The 26,451-nt window shown below is 38.2% G+C and overlaps 1 protein-coding gene across 3 annotated transcripts in view; it reads right to left on the minus strand.

The window, feature by feature from the left end:
* The window catches only part of Slc25a14 (solute carrier family 25 member 14), a 37,384-nt gene extending 12,046 nt beyond the window's left edge, over nt 1-25,338 (minus strand). The window contains exons 1-7 of one of the 3 annotated variants that reach the window (XM_085684854.2): nt 25,184-25,333; nt 24,810-25,054; nt 19,725-19,818; nt 17,928-18,075; nt 15,395-15,489; nt 12,350-12,435; nt 9,527-9,622 (exon numbers count right to left, since the gene is read on the minus strand). In XM_085684854.2, coding sequence (XP_085540980.1) covers nt 9,527-9,622; nt 12,350-12,435; nt 15,395-15,489; nt 17,928-18,075; nt 19,725-19,818; nt 24,810-24,884 — 594 coding nt within the window. In that variant the 5' untranslated portion in view covers nt 24,885-25,054; nt 25,184-25,333. Of the gene's footprint in view, nt 1-9,526; nt 9,623-12,349; nt 12,436-15,394; nt 15,490-17,927; nt 18,076-19,724; nt 19,819-24,809; nt 25,055-25,183 lie in introns of all 3 variants that reach the window. The other 2 variants (XM_048450365.3, XM_085684855.2) reach the window with 2 other exon arrangements.
* Nucleotides 25,339-26,451: the final 1,113 nt, after the last annotated feature.

The raw sequence follows: 26,451 nt of genomic DNA on the forward strand, positions 1-26,451 counted from the left end.
AATTAGCTATTCCCATAGGTGACAAAGCTGATTTTAAAACAAAATTATTAAGAAAAACTAAAGACGGTCCCTTGATGCAAGGAGAACAGGAGAATTCTAGGGAGGAGGAAGTTGATTCCTCACACTCCTGCCCAGATCACCGAAGCAGCAGGATGTGATTTGCCTCACTGAAAAAGGTACTGAGCCACATGGCTAACATAGATCAGAAAAATGGGTTAATCAAGATGTGAGAGTTAGCTAATAAGTAGCCTGACCTAATGGGCCAATCAGCTTTATAACTTATAGAGATCTCTGAGTGATTTTCTTGGGGCTTGCTGGCTGTGGGAAACTGGCAGGACAGAAAACCCCAACAAGTGGCCCCCTCATGTTACAGTCCCTGAATGGGGTTATGGCTAAATAGTACACTACTTGTCTGGTATATACAAGGTTCAGAGTTCAATCTCTAGCAAAGAAAAGAAAAAGATGGTTATCACATATTAATAAATAGAATAATCAACCAAGAAAGCATAACAACTGTAGATATACATGCACCAAATAATGGTACAGACAATTTCATAAAGCAAACATGGCCAACATAAAGTTACAAGTAGGTACAGATACAATCATAGTGAGCGACTTCAGTAACTCTTTGCTACCACCGGATTTCATTTGGGCAAAAATATTAACAAACCAGCTAAACAACAATACATACAGAGAAATTCGACAAGATAGAAATACACATCTACAGAATATTCTTCCCAATGGCTGTATAATACTAACTCTTCTCAGTAGCCCACAGAACTTTCTACAAAATACATCATATTTTAGGACATATAAAAAGTTTAAGGGGGCCAGACATGGTAACACCACCTTTAAATTGCAGCACTCAGGAGGCAGAGGGAAGCAGATCTCTTAAGTTCAAGACCAACCTAGTCTACATAGCAAGTTGCAAGCCAGCCAGGGTTATATAGTTAGACCCCCATCTCAATTACAAACAAACAAACAAACAAACAAACAAACAAAATATCCTGTGGAGCTGAAGATGGCTCAGCAGTTCAGAGTACTAGCTGTTCATCAACAGGATTAGGTTCAATTCCATCACCTATGTGACAACTCACAAGAATGTGTAACTCCAGTTCCAAGTATCCAATACCCTTGCCTGGCATCTGCAGGCACCAGGCACTATGTGGCAAATAGACATACATGCAGGGAAAATATCCATACAAATAAATACAGTTTTTTTTTATTTTAGTAGGAGTTAGAGAGATGGTTCAGTGGCTAAGAGCATGCACTGTTGTTGCAGGGGACCCAAGTTCGATTCCCAACACCCACATCAGGTGGGTCAAAACTGCCTGTAACTCTAGTTTCAGGGTATCCATTGGAACAGTATCCAAGAGCACCTGTAAACACATACAGATACAAACAATTCAAAAATAGTAAAAATAATTTTTAAGTCTTAAGGGGCTGGGTAAATGGCTCAATCAGTGAATTGTTTGCTATACAAGCATAGGACCTGAATTCAACTCTCAAAATCCACATTTTTTTTAAAAAGAGGGGTGTGGTGATGCATACTTGTAGTCTCAGTATTTAGGAGGAAGAGAGAAGACTCCTTCCAGTGAGGGGCCTTGTCTCAAAATAATGAAGTAGACAGCAGAATGACATCCAAATTGATTATTCTCTGTCACGCACACAAATGCCAACACACACACACACACACACACACACACACACACACACACACAATATTAAACCAGAAAGGGGATAATCCATGACAATGAAGGGAATTAGAGTGCAAGTACATACAATAGGGGTTAATATAATCAAAGCATGCCATATGCATATATGAAAATATCAGCACAAAACACCTTTTCTATAAATATACACTGACAATTTTTTTAAATGAAAGGCCTGGTTATATAATCTTGGCAATTAATCCCAGCTACTCATGATGCTGAGGCAGAAGAATCCTAAATTCAAGGCTAGTGTTGACTACAGAAAGAGTTCATGGCTAGCCTTATCCACTGAGTTAGACCCTATCTCTCAAACTTCTTTGCATAGGACATACAACGCCCCAAACTCAACCTGCAGTACTAGAAGAAGAATTTCTCTAAGCAGGGTGAGACATGAGTCCACATTCATTACAATGACAAAATAATAAAAACCATTGGCAGCTGGATGTGGTGATGCACACCTTTAATTCCAGCACTTGGGTGGCAGAAGCAGATAGATGATGTGGGACATCCTTCTATATGTGTGTTGCTTTTATTGGTTAATGAATAAAGCTGCTTTGTCCTATGGCAGGGCAAAATATAGCCAGGCTGGAAGGGATATATGGAGAGAGTAGGTTGAATCAGGGAGATACCATATAGCTGCCTAAGGAGGCAGACGTCACATAGCTGCCTAAGGAGGCAGACGTCACATAGCTGCCCAAGAAGCAAGAGGTAACAAATCATGAGCCTTGTGTTAAAATATAAAATAAGAGAAATGAGTTAATTTAAGATGTAAAAGTTACTTAGTAAGAATCCTGAACTAATAGACCAAACAGTGTTGTAATTGATATAATTTAGGTGTGACTGTTTGGGTCTGGGTGGCCAAGAAAGAATGAGCAGTCTCTACCTACAGGTGAAACTCTGTGATGTCAAGTCTACATAACAAGTTCCAGGTCAGTCAGAACTACATGGTGAAATTTTGTTTCTGAAATAAAAAAAAAATTAAGAGACAAAAGTCAGTTAGGAAGGTAAAGTTTCCAGTTTGACTCCCAGAATTTGAGGAAGAGAAGAAAGGATGATACTAGGATGAAAGCAGAAGTGTGAGAAGCAGAGGAAAGGGCAAAGGAAAGCGGTTCTTCCTTTCCAGGCCCTTCTGCAGTGAGAAACAAGTGAGCCAACAGAATATGCCTATCACAACTCACACAACCACTGGCAGCTGGTCATGCATGACAAGTCAGATTTTTGTTGTTATCCCAGTGATGGGAGCAAAGACAGACAGATCCCTGGGGCTTTCTGGATACCCACTCTAGCCGACTTAGCGAGTTCCAGGCCAATGAGAGACACTGTCAAAAAAAAAAAATTGTAGATGACTCTTGAAGTTGCCCTGATGCATTTTTAAAATGCATGATATAAAATTATATCAAGCACTGCTATTCTAAATTTAGACAGAAAGAAACATATACTGTTCAGAAAAGATTAGAAGAAAATACATTAAAATAATCTGTTTGTAGGATTAGAGATAAGGCAATTTCATTTACACTTTCCTTTTTCCATTTTTACTATATTTTAATTTTGTGTGTGCCTGTGTTTGTTATATGTGTAAGTACACATATGTATGCTATCCCTGTGGATACCACAAAACAACTTGCAGGAATCAGGTCTCTCCTTCTACCATGTGGGTCCCAGAAATTGAACTTGGATAAACAGGCTTGGAGAGAGGTATCATTGCCCAATGAACCATCTCACTGGTCCCTCATTTTTATGCCTATCATTTAAAAAAAAATTACAATGAATGTTTTGCCTTTATAAGTTTAATTGAACATTACTCCTTTTGTGTGTGGACAGTGTTGTGTGAACAATCCTCTGGTGCTGCTCACCTTGATTTTTGAGACTGGGTCTTTCACCGAGACCTGGGCCTCACATATTAGGCTATACTGGCTGGTCACTCCTCTCTGCCTCTCCAATACTGGGATTGCAGCACACAACTGTGTCTGACTGTGGATATTTTTATGGGGATTATGGTAATCAAATTCAGGTCCTCATGTTTGTACATCAAACATTTTACCAACAGAAACATCCCCACAACCCGCATCACTCTTAATTACGTATAAGGGATTTGTCAAGTACACTTGAACAAAATAGAGAATCAAGGGAAATCTATGTCCTAGCCTAACATTAGCTTGTTCTACGTCTCTCCCATCTGCTTCACTCTGCTAGAAAGAATGACCATTCCCATAAGACCACACTGGAGACCAGTAAGATCCTATAATTTAGGAGATGATATCGGTCTACAGATATTATTTATGTAGCCTATAGAACATTTCTAAAAGATTTAGTTAGTTGTCAATTAAGGGATTTCACATAGATATGCAAGTTTCTAGTTTCTTCTGAAAAGTCAAATCACAGGGCTGGAGTGATGGCTCAGAGGTTAAGAGCCCTTGCTGCTTTTGCAGAGGAACCAAATTCACTTTTTAGCACCAACAACTTTCCCTAACTCCAGTTCCGAGGTATTCGGTGCCCTCTTCTGGCCTCTGCTGGCACGACATGCATGTGGTGCACTTACATAACATTCTGACAAAAGATACATAAAATAAAAATAAATAAATCGAAAAAATGAGAAGTCAAAATTCAGCCACATGCTGATTTCCACTAATGCATGACAGAAACAGACTACAGCTAAGGAGTAGCTATCCTCTTTGAACAGGTAAGGTGTACTCTAGCTCACCAGAAAAGCATTACCATACAACTGTCTCTCCAAATCTTATATAAGTTCCATTTTGCTGCCACTTCTCCATATGGAGGAGTTAGGAACACTATGAAATATTTTCAGGACCAAATGTTACAATCAAGGCAGGAATATTAAACAGACTAAAGGGATCACATATTGGCGGGTGTATTTCTTTGTTGAAATTTTTAAAAAACATTTAAAACAAAATTGAAATTTATTTAAAGAAAGGTTTCAATATAGATTTGTGTGCAGGCATAGCAGGGACTTAACCTACAGATTCAGGCATGCTAGGCAAAGTATCCACCACTGGGATATACTTTTCTCAGAACTATATTTTTGCAGGAATCCCCAGAACTATATTTTTACATGTAAATAAAATAGGCATATTGTTGTGGAATAATATTTTTGTACACTGTGAAGATGTGTCACTCAAATTGGTTTAATAAAAAGCTGAACAACTAATAGTTAGGCAGAATTTCGGGAGCAAAGAGAATACTGGGAAGAATGAAGAGATGCCATAAGACGCAGAGAGAACAAGATGAGCATTACAGAGGTGAGGTAATAAAGCCACGAGGCAAAAAGTAAATTAATAACAATGGGCTAATTTAAGTTATAAGAGCCAGTTAGAAACAAGCCTAAGCTATCAACCATGCCTTCATAATTAATGGTAAGTCTCCATGTCATTATTTGGGAGCTGGTTAGTGGGACAGAGAAAGACTCGCTACATATGGCACCCAACATTCAGTCATGTATTTCCATATAAGACCTGAAAAAGTTTTAAAAAGGTTACAAACACACAAAAGTAGAGCCAAACACACCTTCCTAGGTCTGTAGTCTCTTATGCGGGACTAAGCACAGAGATGTGTCTCCTAATCACTGCCTGAGGGCTTGAGCTGTGTGGTGGTTTAATATTTTGCTCATGCAAACAGAAAAGGTTACAGAAATGCAGTAAAACAGGTTCAGACTTTAAAAAACTCTAAACAGGTTACAGTGTATTTAACAATATGTGTAGACTTAAGAAAAAAAGAAAAAGTATAGATAGTCACAAAAATGAATGAATAAATATTCTTGCATTTCATGCATTTATTTTATTTTAAAACAAAAGCCTTTATGTAGGGTTCTTTGCATTGTATAAATTCCTAAAGAAAGTATTGATTGAAAAGTCACATTTTTAAAGTCCTCAGTAGTTCTGGGCACTCAACTTTCCAAGACTATGGCAATTATTAGCATTTATACCAGGGTATGTGCTTCACCAAGTCATCCTGCACTATTGGTTTTCAGGCACATTTTTACCATTTGATCACTGAGAAGTGACATCTGCTGGTTTGCACTAGTTTCTCATCTGCTGGGATTTTAGAATTTGAACATTTTCTGGGATGCTTAAGTTTGTCAGTCAGCAGCTTGTGTATGTTAGCTCTTTCTCACTTGCTCAAAAGAAATTTGTTTTCCCCATAACCCTGATTTGTTTGTTTCAGGCCTTTCTGATGCCATAAAGCCTTTTAAAATCACCTTTCACAATCAATATTTTAAAAATTATAGAAGAAATGCCTTAAAGAAAGAGTAAAGTAATAAAAGAAACAAGCCATGTCGAGATGGGAAATACACAAGGAGTCTGGATCCTATAAGTTATTGTGTTGTCTTTGAACTTTTTGATTGCTGATAAGCAAAAGCCAGCTGCTGGGAGACACTGGATTGTGAAAGGGACTGTGGAAATAAGCCAGCCTAGAAATTTTAGGAATGCCTTAACTTTAAAATGGAATACAGAAAATGTATTGCTTTGGGAAGCAGTTTGTTCAAGATTAGTAGACATCAGGCTTGATCAGGTAAGATCTCCGAAAATCCTGGTTACAGACATGAAGAAATAAACCTAAAATAACTACAAGACAGGTGACATATATTTTACCCACTCAAACAAAACAAAAAAATCATCTTTGGCTGGGTTGTAAACAACACATAGTCCATACTTGTGTTAATGCAGACATGTATGTTACTTTTGAAAGTCTGTGTTTTCAGAGCAAGGGAACCAAACACCAATGAAAATGGGTGACCCAGGTGACCTAGCCTCTCAGAGTGCCTGTGTTACAATTTCCTCAGAGTTCTGTATCCACAACAGCTTCAAAGCTGCTTGGTTAAGATGTTTCAGGCCTACAGACTATTCTAGTCAGGACTTGACCATTATCCTAATTTTCTCAGGGTTCCCCAAAGATCACCGTTCCCTCAGACAACAGAAAACAGTCTAAAGAACACAACACTCGCATTCCCAAGAGATGGGGTGGAGGGTTTTTGGTGATTCAGTGGGTTATAGATGTTTGTCATTGTTTAGGGAGTTACAAATTGTTATTGGGTCATGGGCAAAAAAATTGAAGAAAGGGGATTAGATTCAAAGATCTCTTTTAGAAGAGAAAAAGGGGGAACACAGTATAGAAATGATGGGATGTAATGATTGTTGAGTCTACTTTTGAACAATGAGTAGTCATAAATATTTTACACTGGTACGGATTTTAGTATATTGCTAAAAATATAGTAATTTTGTTATACTGAATATATACTTCTATTCTTGTTTGGGATATCGTGCTTATGCAGTTCATTTAAAAATCTAATGCATAATTAAGAAAAGCAGGTTAAGCTGTGCGATGGTGGTGCACACCTTTAAGCCCAGCACTCAGGAGGCAAGGGCAGGTGGATCTCTGTGAGTTCGAGAACAGCCTGGTCTGAACAGTGAGTTCCAGGACAGGCGCCAAAGCTATAGAGAAATCCTGTCTCAAAAAACCAAAAAAAAAAAAAAAAAAAAAAAAAAGAAAGAAAGGAAAAGAAATGCAGGTTAATAGTCATTTATATAATCAAACTTGTAGTGATATCAGGTATATTTTCAAGGTAAAACAGATATATTTTAGGTAGATATATGATCTTAAAACACTTCAAGGACCTAAAGAATATAGCATTTAAGATGTTTAATAACCTGAGAATTTTCATGGCAATGAAACACGTCTGTTCCTGCCAGCACCAATTTACTTCAGAAAGGATGATGGGCACTGAAGAACCTCCATGTGGAGCTTGCTTTCTTTGTGGCAAAAATAGCCATTTGGCCAAGAAACTGCTCTTGTCTTAACTGATGACAGCATGCTGTACAAACTGGACAAGGAGGACACTAAGGAAAAAGATTGTCTAATTTTTCCAAGATAAGGCAAAACTATCCTTTAAAGTTGTTGCTTCCTAAAAAACGTCTGCCAGATATTCTAGGCCTATAGGCTGAAGACTGGGTGCCACAACACTGCAGAGGATCTTTGAGTGATTGTCCAGGTAGACAGATGTCTATGCTGTTTCCTTATTTTTGGAAGTTGCTTACAATGCTCTTTATTTATTCAGGTAATATTATATCCTTCTAAGGTCTTTGATGGAGCTGAATACTAGATATTTATAGTTAAACTTTTCCATAGTTATGACAGAAAGTCAATTGGGTATAAAACTTTGGATTCACCAAGATAGGATAAATAATGGAATATTTTCTTTGAAATTGCCAAATACAAATGGACTGGATATAGTAAATGCAATTCTTACCTGATAATTATTCCTATTATATATAGTTTTACCAAGTCTTTCCTTTTTATTTAGACAAAAAGGGGGAAATATTGTGGAATATTTTTTTTTTGTTCATTTGAAGGTGTGTTACTCAGATTCACTTATTAGAAACGGCCAATAGCCATGCAGGATTTGGGGGCAGAGATGATGTTGAAAAGGAGGAGGAAATACCAGGGGCACAAATCAAGCAACATGAGAATTACAAAGTAAAGGTAACTGAGCCATGTAAAAGAATGGAGAATAAAAAATATGAGTTAATTTAAGTTATAAGAACTGGTTAGAAACAAGCCTAAGCTATCAGCCAAGCTTTCCTAACAATAAACCTCTTTGTGGTTACTTGGGAACTGGAAGGTGAGACAAAAAAATCTGCCTACAACCTATCTCAGCACATAACAAAATATATTTTTACTTTTTTTCATTATGTACCCTAATAATGTTAAGTAGTCTGGAAAATAAAGGTAGCTATTTTCAACCCCTAAAAAATTAATACGATTATCAAATAATCTGGCAAATCCACTTCTATATATGTACCCCAAAATATTAAACATAGTGTCCCCAAAAGGATATTTGTATACCCATGTTCACTGCAACATCATTCACAATAGCCAAAAAAATGAAAGACACCCAAACATCCATCAGTGGTTGAATATATAAAATGTACATGTGTGTGCACTATATACTATATATAGTATATGTACTATATATATATATGCATATATACAGTGTATCTGTGAAGTGTTTAAATAATATAAAAACATATATATTATCCAGTCTTTAACAGAAAGGAAATTCAAAAACATTCTATTGCATGATCTCTGTGAGTTTGAGGCCAGCCTGGTCTACAAGAGCTAGTTCCAGGACAGGTACAAAGTTACAGAGAAACCCTGTCTCTAGAAACAAAAAAAAGGAAAAGTTATATGGGTATAGTGGTACAGGTATCTATAGGTACAGGTAGAGTGGAACAGACCTGACTTCTCAGCACTCAAGAGACACAGGCAGAAGGATCATAAGTTCAAGACCATACTTACTAAATCCTGTCCCAAAACAAAACAAAACCAAAAAAGTTATTGCAACAATGACAGAAAAAGGCAAATTATAAATAAAGACTAGACAATAATGACAAAATTTTCAAAGTGATTATCTCTAAATGGTGGAACTACTGGAATTTTTCCTCATATGTTTAATATTTATGGTACACCATATGCATTATAATTATAAGGTTAAAAATACTGTTTTGCTCTTTGAGCATAAGCACTACAGAGACCATTATAGACAAACATTACTGTGTTTAATCCAAAACTGACAGAGCTATACTGAAATACTAAATTCACTGTGAAATTTAGAAATTGTATGTATGTCTCATACATACAATCCTAAGCCATATGTATAGAAATAGGAAGCACTGTAAGTTTTGATCCTTTCATGGGTGGGAAGGAGCTTCTTACCTTGCTTGGGGTGAGTCACAATCTCATGACTTAACATGAAAATTCAAGTAAAGAACATAATACACCACCAGTAAAAGAGTACTCACTCTCCACAGACCCCTGGTACCTTCTTGCTGGTATATGTCAATGAAGCTGCCAATCATGCTCCCTTGGAACAAACTTCCTTGAGCCTGCATTCGAATCTAAAACGGAAAAAGGGAACATTCTATTTTCACAGAGAAAACCAAAGTGAGACAATTCAATCCTTTAATATTAAGGAATTATTTTTAAATCTCTGCTATTATGATGAATTAAATTATACACAAAAACATAATTTGTGCCAAAGTATAGTCTATAAAGATTGTCATTAGGCCTCATATTTCCCACAGTAAATCTGTCTTTTCTAGACTTGCTCAATAACAAATGTTCATGAAATATAGCGTGGTGGCGCAGGCCTTCAATCTCAGCACTCAGGAGGCAGAGACAGGTGAATTTCTGTGAGTTCAAGGCTCGCCTGGTCTACACAATGAGTTCCAGGGCACTATTGGCTACATAGTAAGATCCATGTAATTAATTTAGTAAAGAATTAGGGACTACTCAAATGTACAAAAACCAATGTCAACAACTTTTGGTTACATAAATGATGAAACATTAATTTCACAGAATACAGTGGAGCCATAACATTTTCCCCTAAAGTATTTGTAGACTTTAGAAGGTATTAAAAATTAATTGTTAACCATGCCAGGAGGTGGAGGCACATGCCTTTAATTCCAGCATTCAGGAAGCAGAGGCAGGTTGAATCTCTGCAAGTTCAAGGTCAGCCTGGTCTACAAGAGCTAGTTCCAGGTTCCAGGACAGGTACCAAAGCTACACAGAGAAACCTTGTCTCAAAAAAAAAGAAAAGAAAGAAAGAAAGAAAGAAAAATTAATTGCTAAACATAAAAGTGCTGTTTCTTACCAAAAATGTAAATTAAAAACTATAAACACAGCAAGAAGACTAGATGATGGTATGTACCTAATATTAACCGAGGTTTACATATGAATGGGGAGTCTATAAGTGAGGATTGTTTTCTTTTGAGTTCAATTTTTAGAACTCACGGTCAAAAGAGACCTGATTCCAAAAGGATTGACCTAACCTCCACCTGTACATACACGTGCACCCCCCCACAAATATAGTAATGATAGCGATGATAAATTTATTTGGGGGCTAGAGTACTAGCTGTTATTGCCGAAGACCTGGGTTTGGTTCTCAAAACCAATATGGCAGCTCACAACTCTCCTTAACTATGGGTTCAGGGGACCCAATGCCCTCCCTCTTCAGGTTCTATGGGAACTAGGCACACATGGTACACATGCACACATTTAGGCAAAGTACACATACACAAAAAAATAAATGTTTAAATTTTTAATTTAATTTTCTTTCTTTTTCGTTTGTTTTTTTGAGACAGGGTTTCTCTGTGTAGCTTTGGCTATCTTGGAACTCATTCTGTAGACCAAGCTGGCTTCCAGCTCACAGAGATTCACCTGCCTCTGCCTCCTGAGTGTTTGGATTAAATGTGTGTGTCACCAATGCCCAGCTAATTTTATTTTTAAAAAGAATGACAATTTATACCAGACAATCAAATGCATACCAGACAATCAAATAATGACCAGTTTTATATTTGTAGATTAAATCAATCACCAATTGAAAAATATTTGGAAAAAAACTGCATCTGTACTGAACACATGTAGAGTTTTTCTTTGTCATTATCTCTGGCATAATATAACAACTATTTACATATGTTTACGTTATATTAAACATCATAAGTAATCTAAAGTGGACTTAAAGTATTTAAGGGAATATGCACAGGTTATACATAAATACTGCTTCATTCTGTGTAAAGGACTTGAGCATCTAAGATTTTGTTATTCACTGGGGCAAAGTCCTGCAAGAAAACCTCTACAAGACTGGGATGAATAAACTCTGCTGTAATCACTGTAAGTTGAATCTCCTAGCAGTTGGTTTGCATTATCCTGGATCCTGATTTGTACTTTCTCTTATTAATAAGCAATGAACTTGAATTTTTTTTCTTGTAACTCACAGCTGGAAACATGACTCAGCAGTTAAGAGAACTTGCTGGTCTTCCAGAGGATTCAGGCATGACTCCTGTACCCATATGGCAGCTCACAACTGTCTGTAACTCCAGTTCCAGGGGTTTGGATGTTCTCACCTGGCTTCCATGAACACTGCTTGCATGTGGTACACAGACATACATGCAGGCAAAATACCCCCAAATATAAAATAATACTATTTAAACTTGAGATTCATGGTTGTAAATACCTCTATACCAAGTAAGCAAACCAGACTACATAAGATTCTATTTCAGAAAAAAATCCCAGTTTGTGGTCCCTCACATTGTTTAATCACATATTTTGTGCTTTATTAACTAAGAAGGAATGTTTTTTTTTCAAGACAGGGTTCTTTTGTGTAGCTTTGGAGCCTGTCCTAGAACTCACTCTATAGACTGAGCTAGCCTCAAACTGCCAGTTTTTGCTATAAGTCAACACACCATCTGAAGATTTGTAATCGGTAAAGGATATGCCTTTGTTTTGTAAAATGGGAAAAGGGCTAGTAGAAATACAAATCCATTCTCACACCACTTAAAGAAAACAGAGTAAGGAATTTAGAAAACAATTCCCTAGAACTGCACAGCTCTGAAAATACCCTATAATGGGTTAAAAGCCCAAGCTGAAAACCACTGAACATCTACTATGAAGCACGTTATACATGTTTAAATATATTATCTCTAATTCTTACCAACTTTATGCTCTATGCACTGAGATTTTCCCAAGAGTTTAGAACTAACAATAGACAGTGTAAGACTCAAAACTCAAATCTGAGTTAAAGCTGCCGTCTTTCTGCTCATATAGCAGACATCTATCTCTCTTACCTTTAGAACATCAGTGGGATTGGCTATAGTCGATGAAATCACTCCTGACACTACCCCACAGATCATATTAATTAGGAGAGTTTCATCTGCAAAAATGTAAAATAAACAAAATGAACAGATAGAGAGAGAAAGAGAGAGCCAGCTAGACAGACAGAGAGAGAGAGACAGACAGAGAGAGAGAGAGAAAAGTTCATTTTATTAAGTACTGGTTTCTCAGAGTACCTGAGACTGTAGGAAGGAAAGATTTCCTGGAGAGACGACTTAAAAATTAACTTCAAGATTTATCAAAGTAAAGATTCTCAAATATTTGTAGAACATCCCACATTTATACAAAATATAAATTATAAAATATAAACCATTATTTCCTTAAAAACACTATTTCGAAGACATCATATTCTTCAACATAATTGTCAGTATAAGACATAAATTCTCAACCACTTCAAATATACTAATACATTTACTTGTAAGTCTCTTAAATTTTTTGAGATCATAATCTATGGGGTGTCTTTTGTTTTATTTTGTTTTTCTGTTTTTCAAGACAGGGTTTCTCTATGTAGCCCTGGCTGTCCTGGAACTCAGTCTGTAGACCAGGCTGGCCTTGAGCTCAGCGATCTGCCTGCCTCTGCCACCCAAATATTAGGGATTAAAGGTCTGTGTCACCGCCTGAGATTATAATTTAATTACAATATTTCTTCCTTCCCTTTCCTCCCTCCAAACCCTTCCATGTATGTGTCCTTGTTCTTCAAATTTATGGCTTCCTTTTTCACTAATTGTTATTACATGTAAATATGTACATACATACATATTCCTAAATATAACCTGTTCAGTCTCTATAGTACTATTTGTATGTATGTTTTCAGGACTGACCATTTGGCACTGGACAAGCAATGGGTGTGCTCTTCTCTGGGGAAGACCACCTCTCGCGCTCCCAGCTTTCTGTAATTGCCTATAGTTCTTTGTGTAGGGCTGAGGTCTCGTGGGCTTTTTCCTGTCCAGTTTGGCATATCAGTTGATGTCATCCATGTTCAATTTTGAAGTCTTTTTATGAAAAGTTAACTTTAAAGAATAACTAGATGCTAAAAGCTATAGTCTTATGTGTAATAAAGTTATGTAAATATTAATGCTGAATGGCTTTAGAGCTCTCCTAGCCTCCATGTATGTAAGGTTTCTGTAGTCAAATATGAAAAAGCAGTAGTATAATTCCTGCTACAAATAATGAATGGAAAGAATTAGACATGCAGACCAGCAGTCTGCTACTGAGTTATACCCTCAGGTCCAAAGGAAATAATTTAGAACTAACTTCCCTCAGCTAGAAAGAAGACAGGAACAACAGAACACAATGTTCTACAGAGAAAAATTTAATCTTCACCATTCCTACTTCTCATGAAGGGCCTATAAATAGAAAATAAGTAAACCCACGTGAGTAAACTATGAAAGGAAAATATTTTCAGGAGAGATGAAAGCGAATCCTTCAGGATCCCCACCTAAGAGGCTCCATAAAATGCTGATTTAGAATAAAACAAGTCCTTCAAGAGATACTGCTAACATGAAGTCTGTCCAGCTTTCTTCATCATCCAGTAACCCCAGGTCTATGCAAAAAATCCATTGTGCAAGTATCAGACTGATAGGGGAGTTCAGCCAATCATATTCTGTTTTTGGGGCGTGCCGCCCTCAGGCAAAAGCCTGCCTATAAACCTTACAAACGCGCTCCGCTAGCGCTCTTTTCACCTGGCTCCTGTGTCCGGACGGATCGGTTGGATTCTGGTGTAAGCTGTTGTAAGTCTTACTTCTGTTTATTAAAGCTATATATTTTGTATCAAGATAGTCTGGGGACTTTTCTTTGCCAATCACCCTGCAGCTTCATCAGACTCAAATGGAAAAACCTACAACAACTCTGAATTTGGGTTAAATGGCCATAGGTACATCAGAGTCCAGACTATAATAGACTAAAATGTATCAACCTACCAAAAGCTTATCAAAATTGACCTCTAGATACCAGGTGGTGGTAGTGCATGCCTTTAATCCCAGCACTTGGGAGGCGGAAGCAGGCAGATCTCTGTGAGTTTGAAGCCAGCCTGTTCTACAGAGAGAGCTCCAGGGACAGCCAGGGCTGTTACACAGAAAAATCCTGTCTTTGAAAACAACAAGAACAAAACAATTGGCATCTAGGAAATGCCTTCAAGTCCTCTAACTGATGAAGACAGCATTCGTTTTCAGGCTTCATTTCTAGGCTTCTTCAAGTATGACAACAAGGTTTTTTTTTTTTAAGAATTATTATTTTAGGGGCTAGAGAGATGGCTCAGTGGATAAGGGCAATGACTGTCCTTTCAGAGAACCAGTGTGTCAATTCCCAGTACCCACATGGCTGCTAACAAATGTCTGTAATTCCAGGATCCAGCATCCTCACACAGACATACATATATACATATAGGCAAAACAGCAATGCAATAAAAATAAACAATTTTTTTTAAAAAAAGAATTATTATTTTAAGCCAGGGGATGGTGGTGCATGCCTTTAATACCAGCACTTGGGAGGCAGAGGCAAGTGGACTTCTGAGCTTGAAGCCAGCCTGGTTTACGCAGAGAGAGTTCCAGGACAGCCAGGGCTACACAGAGAAATCCTGTCTTGAAAATAAAAAAAAAAATGACAACAAAAAAAGAATTATTGTTTGAGGGGGGAAAGACATATATCATGGCATATGTATGGAGGTCAGAGTTCAACTTTATGGAACGTGTTCACTCCTTCCACCTTTGCATGGGTTCCAGGTATCAAACTCAGGTAGTCGCACTTGCATGAATTTACCCATGAAGCCATCTTGCCTGCCTAAAAGTTTCTCAGTTGATAGCAAATGATAAATTTGAAGAGCAGGTGCCTCTAATCCACATATCCCGTCTTTAGGGATTCAGCTCAAGTCAATAGAAGCCCACTTATCCCTGCAGTGACTGCCTTTCATTCTCTAGCATCATGAGATAAACATTTCACAGTAAGCATGATTTCAACAATCCCCTTGAGGATAACCTCAAAAGAGAGCTGAGCATACTGACCTTCCAAACGTTCTACAAATAATCGCTTCAAGCTTTGGTAAATACCAATTTTGATGGTGCCATATGATGCCTGTCTTAGTAAAGCAGGGGCAATTCTTCCCAAAAAGAGAGAGAAAAAGAAAAGTTAATTTTATATAACACACATTTGTAGATTTTATAATTCTTTCATCTATATCTTTCCAAGCAGTATAGAATGCCTTTTTCTTACTCACCCATGAAGAAGGAAAGCTCACATCCCAGGTCATAAAACAAACATCAACAAAGTAAAAAGAACTAAATTTATATAGACTATATTTCCTGATCATAATGGAAACAAACTAGAAACTGATAAGGAGGATGCTCAAACACTTGCAAATCAAACAATACACAACTAAAACAACATGTGGGTTAGAGAAAGCTGCAAAGAAATTTTTTTCAATGTATAGATATGAGTAAAATTTCAAATACATCCTATAATATACATGGGGTAACAACAATAAAAGGATGTCATGAATATGAGAGCGAGGAAAGAGATACATGGGAATGCGTGGAGGAAGAAAGGGAAAGAGGAAATAATGAAATCATAATTCCAATTTTTTAAATATTATTAAAAAAATTTAATACATGGGACACAGCTTGGTCTGAAAGTACAGGTTTGTAACCTGAGCTACTTGTGGGCTAAGGCAAGAGCTCCAGACCTGCTTGAACTAGAGTGAGCACAAGGCAAGCCTGAGCAGCTTAATATGGCCTTTTCATATAAAAAGTAAAAAAAAAAAAAGTAGTTTACAGACAGAGCACTTGCACAGCATTGCTAGGCTCTAGATTCAATCAGCAATATTAAGAAACAAAGGAGGGGGGCAGAGAATATGCAACCAAAGCATAGCTGAGAATAATCTATAGTCAAATTCTTACCCTAGCAGAGTAAACTCCCCAGAAGCCAACCTCTAGAACTATGAAAAATTAATGCCTGCTATTTATAAGTGACCAGGCATATGGTACTTTGTCACAGTGGCCCAAACTAACAGTATTAAGAATTTCACAAAATAAAACTGAATTCATAGTTTTTTAATTTTCCATATTTTGTTTACTTTTGTTTTGACTACAAGTGTGTTTGTGCACCATGAGCATGCAGTGCCCACAGAGGCCAGAGGAGGGCATAAGATCTTCTAGAACTGGAGTAACAGGCAGTAGTTTAGTCGCCACATGGGTGCTGGAAATCAAACTCAGATCCTACAGAAGAGGAGTCAGTGCTTCTACCTACTGAACCATCTCTCCAGCTCCATTGAATTAACAGTTTTATTAAAGTTCAAAAATAGAAATTCTCAGTCCAAACAAGTTTACTGAGGAGCTCCATAAAACCACTGAAGAATTATCATCAATCTTACACAAGCTCTCCAGGAAATGGAAGAGGGAATGTTTCCCAAATCATTTTGGCTAGTATTACCTTGGTAGCAAAAAAACAGACAAAAACAGTACAAACAAAAACCACAGACCTATATCGTTCATGAACTTAGATGCAAAAATCCTTAGAAAAAAATGAACAAATTGAATGTAGTAATATACAAAAGAGTTAAAACACTAGCCCACACCTCATAGGTTAAAAAAAAACCTCAACCTTTATTTCCTAACTGCAGATACATCTTTAATCCAATCAAAAAGGAAGCCAATAGCACCAAGATCTCAACCTATTTAAATTCTGCTCATAAACTGAAGATGTTCTCACTCATGCCTCCTTTGAGATTCATCCAAATTGCAGAACTATACTTTAGGAGATATAAATAGAAATAAAGCAACAGCTCAAATGGTTACGATTGAAGAAAAAAACAGCTGACTAAATCTGCATATTTCTGACTCTGTTACTTGCATTAGAAAAAGAATTCCAAGGTTATCTATGCTAATAGAGGAACAAGGGAAAAGAGATGACCCATGGATAATTTAATTCCGGATAAGGATCTTTTTTGTTTGTTTGTTTTCTTTTTCTTTTGTTTTTTTTCCTCCAAGAAAACTATAATTTAAATAAACTCAACCCAAATTACTAGGAAAATTGATTTCCATCCTCTCAGCAATACCGGTAGCCTAGATGTAGGATAGCCAGGAAATCAGCAGCAGGTGAAGTACAAACTGGACAATAAACCATAAACTGATGGGTAATCAAGAGGTGATGAAAAAAGATACTCCTTTTCTTCTATTCTTCATTCCTATTTAATCTGCCAGAATAATGTTTCTTTCACAAAGGAAATCTTAAAGGAAGCCAGTGCTTGCCAAATCAGGAAAGTTCTCACAAGAACCTATACTGCTAATTGGTGCTGCTTTTACAACAGCCATCAGTGAATGTCAGGAAGCCAGAAAAAAAAACCTTATGCTTCAATGATATTATCCACCTTCACATTCATTCTATGCAGCCAGATTATCACAAATTCCAAAGCTCAAGACTTACAAGCAGACGAAATCTACAAAAGCCCACCAATACAGAATTACAAGCAAAAATGGTGACTATGAAAGGTATAAACTAGCATGTAGTTGTTCATGCTCCAAGGAAAGAGACCAGACTTACCCTGAATACAGAGCCAAAATCCCCTCTTCTTTATAGATTCGGAACAAGGCATGAAACATCCCTCTATATTTTATCTCTTTGAAGCGGACATCGATGCTCTGGCCTTGGACTTGCAGTCGTGTTTTAGTAAGGTCCACAGGGAAAGTGCCTACGAGGGAATACACTCCTAAGCATTTACAAAGAACACAGGTATGTTTTGGCTAAATATAAGGCAATGCAATAGTGGAAATCTAACACAGAGTTTTTTTCATAACACTCAGATAAGTACTACACCATCACTGACAGAAGGTAAAGGCTTAAGTGGAGTGAAATGCACTAGGCTCTCTAGGAAGCACGACTTGCCATACAGTATACCTGATGCTTTCTGCCAGAAATGCAAAGGCGTTTAGATACTTCTTTTACTTTGTCTGAAACATACTAATGCCAATGGCATTAATTAGTCTTTTCCTCCCACTTTTTCCCACCTCAAGTCTCCTTATCTCTCCCTCATAAAATCTCCCCACATCGTCGCAAGCACAAGAACATCCAGGATTGCTGATTCAGATGTTCTTACATGCAGTAACAATAGGGTGTGAGCGTGTGTATTTACGACTTCCTAATAGTATGAGAGAAATTGGCAAAGTCTCACTTGGTTCTACTCACCACGATGTCTTTGAGAGTTCAGGAGTAACACCCACAGAGTACTTGAGCCATTATTTTTTTCAATTATGTGCTACTTATTTAATGCATGTATATGTATGTGGGGGGGGTATATCTGCCACGGCTCATGCATGGAGGTCAGAGGACAACCTACAGGAGTTGGTTCTGTCCTTCAACCACATGGGTCCCAGGGATCAAATTCAGGTCCGTCAAGTTTGGCAACATGCATGTTGACCTGCGGAGCCATCCTATCGTCCCTAGCCGGATTCTCCAAAAAACAAAAGCAAAACTCCCTTTTCTTATCTCATCACATAAAAGTGGTTGTTGCATGAACAAAATGGGTTTTAAGAAAGATTTTAAGATCTAAAAAGGTCTTTATATATGTAATTGTGAACTTTGGTGATCTGGACGGTGCAAGACCAGAGCATATACCAAGAAAGGCAGCAAACACTGCAGGATTGGAGATACTTAGGAAACATTCAGGAAAAAGAAAACTCGGGAAAATGAAAAGTCACAATCTAAAAACATTTCAAAATTTAAATCAAAAGAGAGATGACTCTTGTTTGATCTTGTTTACTTCTAAAATGGAAGAGAGGTTTGCAAAAAAGAAGCCTCAATAAGAAGAAAATTATAGCCTTAGCATAAATGTAAGACCATTAGTACAGGAATACACAGAAGTCATTGTCATATATAGTCCTCTATGATTACACATATTTGGCTTAGAAAAATTAACAAGTCACTAAGTTATCAAAAAGGTTCAAAATTTGACTTCTTAACCTCATTCACCTTAACATTACTAGTACCTTCTAGGTAATATTACTTGATAGCCATGCAAGAATAATATTATTTTTTGGTTTTTCAAGATAGAGTTTCTCTGTATAAGAGTCCTGGTTATACTGGAACTCAGTAAGAGTCCTGATTGGACTGGAACTCTGCAGACGAGGCTGGCCTCAAACTCCGAAATCGACCTGTCTCTGCCTCCCAAGTGCTGGGATTAAAGGCATGCACTACCACCGCCTGGGACAACAACAATTTTTAAAACAAAGATGACAACACTCTTTGGATTTATTCTCTGGTTTCCTCCAGAAATAACTGGTAGCATGCATAACCATCTGTGGCACATAACTCATATTTGTCATCCATTTTTCAGATTCTTACCGAACTCGGCAACAATAGAGGCAAGGCCGCCATACACAAAAGGTTTCCAGTTCAGACCAGACATCTCATGGCTTAAAGTGGAACTTTTCTGATGCTAAAAATAAACACGAATTAGAACAGGACACAAGAACGAAGAAAAGTACCGGTTAACGCTTGAGTTTATGATTTGAATCAACACAACTGGCAAACCAAAGAAACATGGAAGAAAAACTAAAAACCACCAAAGTGGGATGAGACAAAACGGAGAGTCCTCCCTCATGTGCTGGATGCTCATGAGTTTCTTCTCTAATGTCATTCCGTAGGATAGGTGTGCAGTCACTTAAAAATGAACATGTGCCCTTCACGCTCTCTAATTTAACCGCCCGCTCTTCCCCACCCCATGAAGCTTCAGCCCATCCATCCAGCACACCCATCTTTGACATTCATCTAGACAATCACGAGTCAGGGAAACTGGAACTGAAGTTATATAGGCTGTGGCATCTTATAAAAGCAGTTCATGGTATTCAGTTAGCTTGATTCAGGCACAAAGCACAAGCTGCCAACACTACCCCCGTAACATTCCCAGCCCGCTCAGCTTTCCACTAAAATTTACCATCTCAGTTCTAGGAACCGAGCGAGCTATACACCAAAGCAGCTAACTCAGTGAGACCCACGCTGAGCTAAGTAGCAATGCACCTTGCTTCTGGCTCCTGGAGAAGTGACAGCGGTGTGGATATATCCCATTTCTAACCCTGAACATCCTCCTTCCAGTGATCTCCTTTCCCTTCCCCCTGAACTGTAATAACATATCTAAGCACTATACTTCTCATGTTCTAATTCTTTATCGATGTCCTTCAGTCCCCAGCCCTTTTTACTTTATCCTCCATCAATTCAGTCTTAGATCTGTCATCCTAAAAATCTTCAGTTTTGCCAAGGAGGCGGTGGTGCACACCTTTAATCCTAGCACTTGGAGAAAGAGGCCAAGGCATGCAAATCTCTTTGAGTTTGAGGCCAGTTTGTTTGACACAGGGAGTTGCAGGACAGTCAGGGCTATACAGAGAAATCCTGCCTCAAAAAACAAAAACAAAAAAACCTTCAGTTTTACTTTTTCTGCCATTCTCAGCTCTTGGATTTGTTTTCCACAACTCTAGCATCTAGGCAGATATTTGTCAAATTGTAGCACGCAACAGAATCATCTAAAAGGTTATTAAAACATGGACTGCAGAGCCTCTTTCTCAGAGTTTCTGATTGGTTTAAGTCTTGCCCTGAGAATCTGCAAGGTCTCAAAGAATACTGATGCTGTAAGAAAGAACTATTGCTGTAGGCATCACCTGCTAAATCCCAGGCCTCTTGAAAACACTATTTTTTCTTAAAAGAATCTCAGATTTCTTTGAACTATTTCCTTCTTCTCCAGAGCATATATATTTCTGATTTCAAAAGAGTTTACAGTCAAAAAACAACACCCTGAAATCAGATCATCTAACACTGAATCATGGCTCCAGATTCACATCTTGACTATCACTTACTACTTGTTTGTGGGAAAGTCATTCAATCTGTCTCTGCCTCCATTTTCTGAAAACAATAATAACAAAAATATATTATAGGGTTTTTGTGTTGTATATAAGTAACACATTTTTAACACCTAGAAAAATCCCTGAAACTTTGCTTAATAAGTTAGATAGTTATTACTACATATTTTAATAAATGTATTTTTTAAATAAATAAAATAAATACTTTATTATTAAATAAATAAAATAAATACATTTTCATAGACAGCATTCGCTGTCCATCTTCCCCTTGCCAGTTTGGGTTAGTATCATTGAGCCACCATTTGTTCTTAGAGGAAACAGGGTTTTGATTTATTTTTTACAACAGTAATTCTCTGAAATAAAGCAAAGAGCAATTTTCCAGAGAGGCTAGCAAGCATGTAAATAAATGTATTAGCTATACTACAAAAATAATTGTGGAAACTTCCTTTCAAACATAGTATATATATACTGCATGTGTGAGAGATACCTCTATTGGAGGAAAGTTCATTAAAACTCTAAAGAGCAAAGTAGGAATTGATAGGAAAAATAGGACTATGGCATGCCTCCTGAATTTCAAAAAAAAAAAAATTAAACCAGATGTGGTGGCCCATGCTTGTAAATCCAGCACCTAGAAAGTGGAATCAGGAGGATCAGTAATTCAAGTCACCCTTTCCTACAGAGTGAATTTGAGACCAGACTGAGCCATATAAGACCCTGTCTCCAAAAGAACGCACAAAAAGGAAGGAGAAAAATCACTCTCTGGTGTCAAATTTAGAGATTTCCCTAAATAGCTTTTGATATTTCAAATGTCTGCTGTGCTTCTCCCCCAGACTTCCGTTTACAACTTCACGCACCCTTTCTCAGTACAGGAAAAAAAAATTCTACCACATCTTTATTACCTACTAGCCAATGTTTCAAAAAAATAGAGTGTTTTAGCATTATTATTTTGTGTGTGTGTGTGTGTGTGTGTGTGTGTGTGTGTGTTTGCTTACATGTATACCTCTGTACCACATGCATGCCTGATGACCACAAAGGCCAGAAGAGGGTGTTTGAATCCCTGGAACTGGTTACAGGTGGTTATGAGCTGCCATGTGAGTGTTTGGACTTGAACCTGAATCATCTAGCAGAGCAGCTACTGCTCTGAACAGCTGAGTCTTCTCTCTAGCCCTCTATTCAGTCTCTTAATGGAAAACGTGCTCAGAATTCAGGAGCAATAACAAATCACTGAAAGTTGGGCCAGAGTCAAACTAGGAAACAGAAAGGCCGGTCACTGGATCTTAGGTCAGGTAGTCCAGCGGCTCCCAATGAAGTTTCCACAATTCAGAGGCGATAGAAAAACAAAACAAAACCTAGGGCTGCTTTCTTTTTTCAGTTAAACGTATGTCATTTAAATGACTATTAAATCATATTGTTTATCCCTAGAGCACTGGCAAATCGCCTCTCTTACATAAAATGATAATAGTAGTAGGTAGTTGATAATATTTACTGTCTTTATTTGGCAAAAGAAGCATAGTGATCTTCATCTGTATCCCCTCCTCCATATTTTCATTTCAGTTTCATTAGTCTATAAAATTATACAAGCCTGGAGAAGACTAACCGAAACCAACAATGTCCCTTTACCACTTCCCCAGTCACATCTGATAATAAAATCTTTTGCTCCAATGTCAGAAATCAAAGTCATGAAAGAAATTTTGTACCTCCTTTGATTAGACTTTATACAGCCCTTCCTCACACCAGAACAACTTTGAGGCACATTGAACTCCTTATGTTTCCACAAAGGAGTCCTTAAATATTTAAAGGCAGCTCTCATGTTCCTACATTTTTCTTTTTCTAAGGCTAAATAGTCCTGATCATTTTCTTCATTCTATATGTTTTACTTCAGCTACTATAGCTGAAGAACCTCTGTTTCTTTTCAGAGAGGCTTATCATACAACTGAAGCATTAAAGTTCCAGCAAATACCAGAGTCTTTTACATAAAGATATATAATTTGCTGGACCTGGACAATACCATACACCTTATACAACACTCTCCCAGATTCTCTACATATAAACCCTTGTCTCTTGCTTTTGATGAAGAGGATTGCTTTGTAAAGCAATTCATATCCCAGCTCCTCATAAAGTCATTTTGACTTGTGGAGGCTAACCTCAGTTTGGGGTGAAAGGACAGAAATAATATCTAAGTAGCAATACAGTACCCTAAATATTTTATTATTTAAAAAGGCCAATAAAATTTGTCTTCAGAATTTGTGCATCTATTCTTAAAATCTGATTGTAGACATCTTGATAGCCTAATTAGTAACAATAAAAATATCCTAGAATCCATATTATATAGCCCCTACACTTATTTCAAAGTCTGTTCGGGAAATTCTGGGTGACGTTCTTGGTTTCTCCTTTAAGAAAGAGTAGGTAATAGACATGTTCATGTTTGGAAGATAGCAATAGAGAACCTAAAGTTATGTGTTAAAGGCATACTAAATACTCAAACCTGAAATTGTCTATGAATATAATTGTCAAACTTTTCAAAATCACAGCCTAGTGTGGTGATGCATGTCTTCAAATCCAGCACCTGAGAGGCAGAAGCAGGTGGATCTTTGTGCATCTGAGGTCAGACCGGTCTATACAGTGAGACCCTGTCTCCAAAAAAATTTCACAGAAATATATTCAAACATAGACACTATTTGCCATTCCAACTATCTTCCCTGGATAATCATCTGGTGGAACAAATTAAATATTTTTGCTAGAGAAAAATTGTTAGAGACAAATTAAGTGTTGAACTGCATAGAAATCTATAAAGCAGGGAAGCATGGAAAAGAAAACAATAGGCATGCGTTTGAATAATTTGGAAAAGCTCTTGGAAGTGAGAGAACTTAAATTGGGTCTCAACAGTGAGCAGACTGAATCTGGGTAGGAGCAAATATCTGGGAAGGGTGAGCAGGGTACATAAAGACAAATGTGCAAACATACACAATCATGTGGAGGTAGGAATCGGTATAGTTTGTACTGAGACAGAAATCAAGGACCCAAGCAGAATACACAATATGCATATTGGCTGAACAAGTGAAAGGAGTAGATTCTACCGAGAGGCTTGAAAACAAGATGTTGGAGGAAGACTAGTTCTATTAATAGCGAAGTGAATGAAGGTAATGCCCTATTTTAATTAGCTACTAGGGACCACAAACACAGTAGATTGCAAACAGAGAGGTAAGGAAATAGCTTACGAGGGTGTGAAGTAGGCAGAAAAGAATACTTGTTAGCATTGGGGTTAATCTGTTGAAATGGAGACAAAAGACATTTCAGGATATAAATGAGAAGGAGGAAAGAGTTAACGTCTACTTTAAGCACCTCTAGGGGCTGGGCAAGGAAGCACTGGTAGAAAACTATAAATGCCCCTGCTTATTATTGTCTGAGAAACAAAATTCATGTTGATAATAGCTGTGATCCCAATCAAGTAACTGAACTGCATTTTAACAGATGCCTTCAATGCCTCAAGCTCAGGAGTGACAGGGGGATAGAAAGTGATGGGGGAGCATCTCTCAACAGCAGCCCTCACACTGATACAATGGAGATGTTTGCTTACTCCGCTTGCAATCACAGCCGCCGTTGCAAACTTCACCCTTAGAAAAATTAGGATTATTCCGGGAAAGATACCCATTCACCCTCTGGGTAGCAGGATCTTGCCAGTTCCTCAGCTGTCAGAGCGAGTTCGGAGAGAAGGGAGGCGCCTGAAGGAGGCAGCCTCCCAGGGGGGTCGAGGAAGCAGGGTTCAATCGAAGAAGTAAAGCCACCGGTGCCAGAAGAGTGAAAGACAGGGAAGGGACTCAGCTGAGGGGAGAGAGAGATCAAAGGACTGTTAAGCCCCTCCCAGGCCGAGTACCAGGCCAGCCTGGCCCGCGCGGCCTTCCGCAGCCCAACCCCGCTCCCCAACCTGGAAGTCCAGGAGCTCCCCCTCACCTGCTCAAGCTCATCAGACGACTGGGAAGCAGAGGCTCCCACGGTAGGAAACGCCACCGCAGCGCCAACCCGGAAGCATTGAAATGAACGGAAGTAACAAGGCGTCGCCTCGGCAACAGTGGCGCAGCCATCCTAACTCCGCCTTCTCCTAGCCCGAAAAGGAAGGCGCGAATGAAAGGAAACCATTAGGGTCAAAAGGCCAGAGTCCAGAAGGCTGTGCAAAAGGGTCAGGAGCCAGCCACCTGCCTTTCCGGAGGGGGAGCTACGGTGGGAGAATGTGGCCGCTTCTGCAGCAAATGTGCTCCCCAGAGAGGGCAGAGGAGATGCCTTGTCACCCACCCGGGGTTTACCCGAGCAGATGGTCCCCTAAGCCTCAAAAACGCAAGGCGGTAGGAGGCGCAATGCATGGAGGGAGGTGGGGCAAATGATTTAAGATGAAAATGGGAGAATTTCTTTTGCCTGCTTTTCGTACCCTTTTCCTACGGGGGCGGGAGACTGGGAGCAGAGGAGGGAGGGGCAAATTGCGGTCATGGATGTAATATATGAGAGAATAAATAAATACGTACATAAATGATTTTTTTAAGATTGGGAATTTAAGATAAAACTGAGAACTAGGACGTGAGCGGAATTTAGACGCCGAACCGGGGCTCAGAAAGAAAAATGAAGATGATAGAAGCAAATAAGCCTCCCCCACTGAATGTCAGCAGCAGTCGCTGAAAAATTACTAGCCTAGAGACAGAAACTTCGGAACAAGTTGAGAACGGAATGGGGACCATGAAAAGTTAAAGCGAACGAATCTGAAGAGAATAATGGGACAAATCCGCACCTCACAATTGGCTAGAAAAGCTTGACCACCAGCTTCAGACCCCAGTTCCCAAGGCCACTGGAAGAGAAAACCAGAAACTTCTGGGTAAATCCATTAGCTAAATTATTATTAATAATAATAGCAGCCCCCAATTTTTTCACTGTATCACAGTTTCCACAATCACACAAGTGTTAATAATGGTGTTTTTTTATTTACATAAGTATAAGTCAGTGAGTTCAAGGCACACAGTCCTGAGATTATTTGCTGAATAAGGTAATGTTTTGAATTTTTTTATTCCTAAAGAATCTTCCACATCTTGTTCACATCTACTTTTTTAAATTTCTTCAGGCAGCACTCATGATATCATGATGACATTATGGAGCACTTAACCATGTGCCAACGTGATGCTAAGAGCTTTTTTGCTTGAAGCTGCCTTACAAGGTTGATACAGTTATTTTCACCT

The sequence above is a fragment of the Myodes glareolus genome, chromosome X (genome assembly GCF_982192425.1).
Source record: "Myodes glareolus chromosome X, mMyoGla1.1, whole genome shotgun sequence".
In the NCBI taxonomy this organism is placed as follows: Eukaryota; Metazoa; Chordata; class Mammalia; order Rodentia; family Cricetidae; genus Myodes; species Myodes glareolus.